Source organism: Cryptomeria japonica, chromosome 9 (assembly GCF_030272615.1).
Source record: "Cryptomeria japonica chromosome 9, Sugi_1.0, whole genome shotgun sequence".
Classification (NCBI taxonomy): domain Eukaryota; kingdom Viridiplantae; phylum Streptophyta; class Pinopsida; order Cupressales; family Cupressaceae; genus Cryptomeria; species Cryptomeria japonica.
The window spans coordinates 68,997,008-69,000,836 of NC_081413.1; the positions used below are offsets into that span (position 1 = coordinate 68,997,008).

At 31.6% G+C, this 3,829-nt stretch overlaps 1 protein-coding gene across 1 annotated transcript; it reads left to right on the forward strand.

The window, feature by feature from the left end:
* The first annotated feature begins 1,418 nt into the window (after positions 1 to 1,418).
* On the forward strand, positions 1,419 to 3,467 carry LOC131858282 (uncharacterized). Its single transcript, XM_059211473.1, has 4 exons — positions 1,419 to 1,569; positions 2,573 to 2,776; positions 3,173 to 3,211; positions 3,381 to 3,467. Exons 2-4 carry the CDS (start codon positions 2,585 to 2,587, stop codon positions 3,465 to 3,467), a joined length of 318 nt encoding a protein of 105 aa, XP_059067456.1. The 5' UTR covers positions 1,419 to 1,569; positions 2,573 to 2,584.
* The last annotated feature ends 362 nt before the right edge of the window (positions 3,468 to 3,829 follow it).

The window sequence follows — 3,829 nt, forward strand, 5'->3', positions numbered from 1 at the left end:
AAACATTTTATTAAAGTGCACAATAGAATAATTTTAGTTTTGATGTTAGTAGGCACTTTGTGTGCCATGAACCACTTGTCCATGTCCCCACCAATATTCTTTCCCTTTTAAAAATATTCTTATAATGTTTGGTAGAATCTTGAGTCATATATTCCTATAATGCTGGAAATCATTAAGGTAGTTCAAAGACCATATTTATTATTAATCCTAATTTGACCAATCAATGTGAGCTTAGAAAGAAAATTTGTTAAACATATAGTTTACGTACTCTTACTAAGTGGAAAATGCTTAGAGAAAGAGGATTTATAAAATTTGTGAGACTAAAGACTTCAAGATGAATGCAATTTATTTCTAACTTGCCTTACCATTAATGATATTGAGAAGCATATTTGCCCACTTTTACAGGTTGAATAGTATTCAATAAATTCTAGCTTACATAAATCAAAACAACTTGGTTGCTTTCAATCTACCATATTCAAATTTAAAATGATAGTTTAAATATTTTGTAGTCTCAACTCTATTTAATCCAATTTTAGACATGTGATGAAGCCGAAAAATTAAGACGAAGATGATGATTGGAATATCGAGACTAATCTCAATGATAACACTTCCATGTATGAAGAGTTCTAAGGCAAGGACAATTGGATAGCTTGAAATAACTAGAACTACTCCAATCATGCTAATGACAAATATATTCTACCTTTTCTAGTAACTCATCATGTCTAGATATAAAATATATATACATAAATCCAAGTAGATCATACAGATTGAATCATCTAATTACAATTCTATAAACAAATGGTGTATGTTGTACATTTTGACTCATACACACTATTAGATATAAGTAAGGAAAACCCATAGAATTAGATTCAATTAAATCTTTACCTTGCATTAGACCTTATCTATCTTATGCTACCAATAAAGTAGTAGAACTATGTCAACAAAGAATTAGAGATGTTAATAATTTTGCTGAATCCGATGAATAGTTAGATTTAAACACTACTTGCAACTAGACAATTCTAAAAGGAAATTGAAGACGTGCAAATAACATCAACAACTTGCATTTGAGATAGGAATCATAATGAGCATTATAAACATTAAACACATTCTCAGAAACCAAGAGTAGTAGTTCAACAATACAAATTTAATACCCCTTGTCAATTTATCGCTTGTCAAACCCCTCTTCCTCAAATTATAGCTCTAATCATACTATCAAATTTTTATTAAAGTGTTTATAAATTCAATTATAAACTAAATTGTGAAAATTATAAGATATTCTATATAAATTACAATAGGCATAACCTTTTAATGCAAGTACAATTAAATAAATAATACTAATTCTTAACTTAAAATTTTAAATCACATTTGTAAATTAGTTGTTCCGATTTAAGCAGTAATTGTTAATGTCAGGAATAATAAACCTTTAATGATTTAAGCAGTAAGTGTTGACGTAAAGAATATTAAAACTTTACGATTTAAGCAGTTGGCTCTTTTCGAAAACGTTACACAGGAGCAGGGCGGATCGCAGCGCCACAATTTTTGCTAGATATATGTACTAATATTCATACTGTAAGCAGCTGAAATCCCTCTAAATCTGTCCTTGAATTTACGTTATAAACTGCTGTGTGTTCATAGAAATAATATATCCGCCATTATTTGATCTATTACCTGTTTTTAGGGTATTATGATTTCCGTTTTTGCTTTCGGTATTTTATGTTCTTAAACCTTTTCTGATCATAAATTTCAGTTTGAAATTCCAGTGTACTGTGAATCGAGAGAAACCCTTTAAATTGGAATACTTCAACAGTTTTGGTTTTTGATTTGGTGAATTCTCTCTTTTCTCCTACCTCCCATCTCTGTAACTGCAAATCTTAAGGGAATTTTCTCTCCTGACACCCATTGTTTTTTCTGGAAACCCTAAGGGTATATCTTCTGTTAAGCTTAACCATACATTACTTGCACCTGGCCTCATTAGTTCAGGGTGTCACCTCCAGTATTAGATATGATAGTTTACCCAATTTCAACTCTCAGCATCTATATTGATTAGCATGTAATGTGTTATCTGGACATGTAAAGATGAATCTTCTTTATAAAGCATATGATAGCCTCCTAGAGATTTGAACATGAATCTCCATTATAAAAGCCATGATGATTCATCACTTTAGTGCATCTTGTTTGACATGATGACATCTATTTTGCCTCTTGAATGATAAAAAGGTGTTCATGGATCCTTTCCCCTTACAAGAATTTGAATGATCAGTTTTACATTTGGCCTGCACAAATGATGTTTTTGATTGCTGTAGATTTTTTTTGGAAAAGAAACCTTATAGAATATGTCAACAGCATGGATACTCTGAGTTTGAATTTGGAGGGATGAAGGATTGTATACCTTAAAACAATATAAGGTGAATGGAAAAATAAAAAAACGCTTTCTTGGTTAAATGCATGCATATGAGGAGTTACATATACCGAATTGGTGTTTTGCATGGCGATGACCTAAGAAACTACCTCTAATAGGAGTTCTCTGCTTGCATGTGAGAATTCTCATTCACATAATTCATTTTTTTGGTAGGATTCTGAGAAGATGTCAGGGAATTTGGATGATATCTCCTCAATACTTGATACTTCAAAGGCGGAGCGTTCAGTATGGCTTATGAAGTGTCCTCAGGTTGTTGCTCGGGCTTGGAAAGAATATGGTGATGCAGGTCAACCATTAGCCAAAATAACTGTCTCTGTTGATCCACTAAAGACAAATGATCAATCGGCTGAAGTAAAGGTTTGTTGTTGAATTTTGTACTATTATATTTCACAATTGCTAATTAATTTTGCAATTTATATCTAGCTTTCCCATTGCACCCATTGCTGTTCAATGTTTTATACTTAATGACTAAGTTTTATAGTATTCCACTTTACAGAATCGTTATTAAAGTTTTATAAATAAGAATAATTAGTTTACACCTTCAAGAAAATGTAATTTCCCGGAATCCTACCATCTCACCTACAATAATTTTTTTTAAAGTCCCTACTGTTTTTGTGGCAACTTTTTTGCTACAAGACCAACACAAAATGTCATTACTAGCTTAATGTGATTTTTGATTATAAGAATAATTTGAAATTACTCCCCCCATACATGCCTTAATTATCTACAGTGAAGATTGTCATTTTTTTGCAGGTTGTAGATCCAACAGCACCTGCTAACATACGTAAAAAGGTATTCGATTATTACAAGACAATGTACAAGTTAATTCTAATCATCAAAATGAGCAGACTAAATCTTGAGCAGAGAAGAATATTTTATACTGACTCATAGTAATCAATCTGTCTACCCTTTGGCATGAGGAGCTTGATACTGTATAAAGGCTTATCATGATTGGCTGCAGGCTGAAGCACATGAGACATCTTCTACTGCTAACCCAAAAAAGTCAACTCGGAACAATAAATCAGAGGTAATTATCTACTACTTATGAGGTCAGGTATGATTCTCATGCAGAATTTATTTATTGACTTGCCCAAATTACCTTTCTTAGTGTCTTTTAATGAACATGTACTGGCATGCAACAAATAAATTTACTTTTTCTTACTCATGCAGAAGATTTCCAATGTGTGCCCTAATAGATCAGTAAATGACAGACAACAGTCGTGGATTGTTCAGTTTATTTTATAACAGTTCAAATCACAGCCCTATAAAAATAAGTAATAAAAATAGATTCCATGTGATGTGTGAGAGACAGATTTGGATTTACTGAATATTAATGTTGCTCTGGAACAAATCTAAAATTACAATAATTTTGAAATTTGATATTTAATCACAGAGTTTGGTGAATAGAGA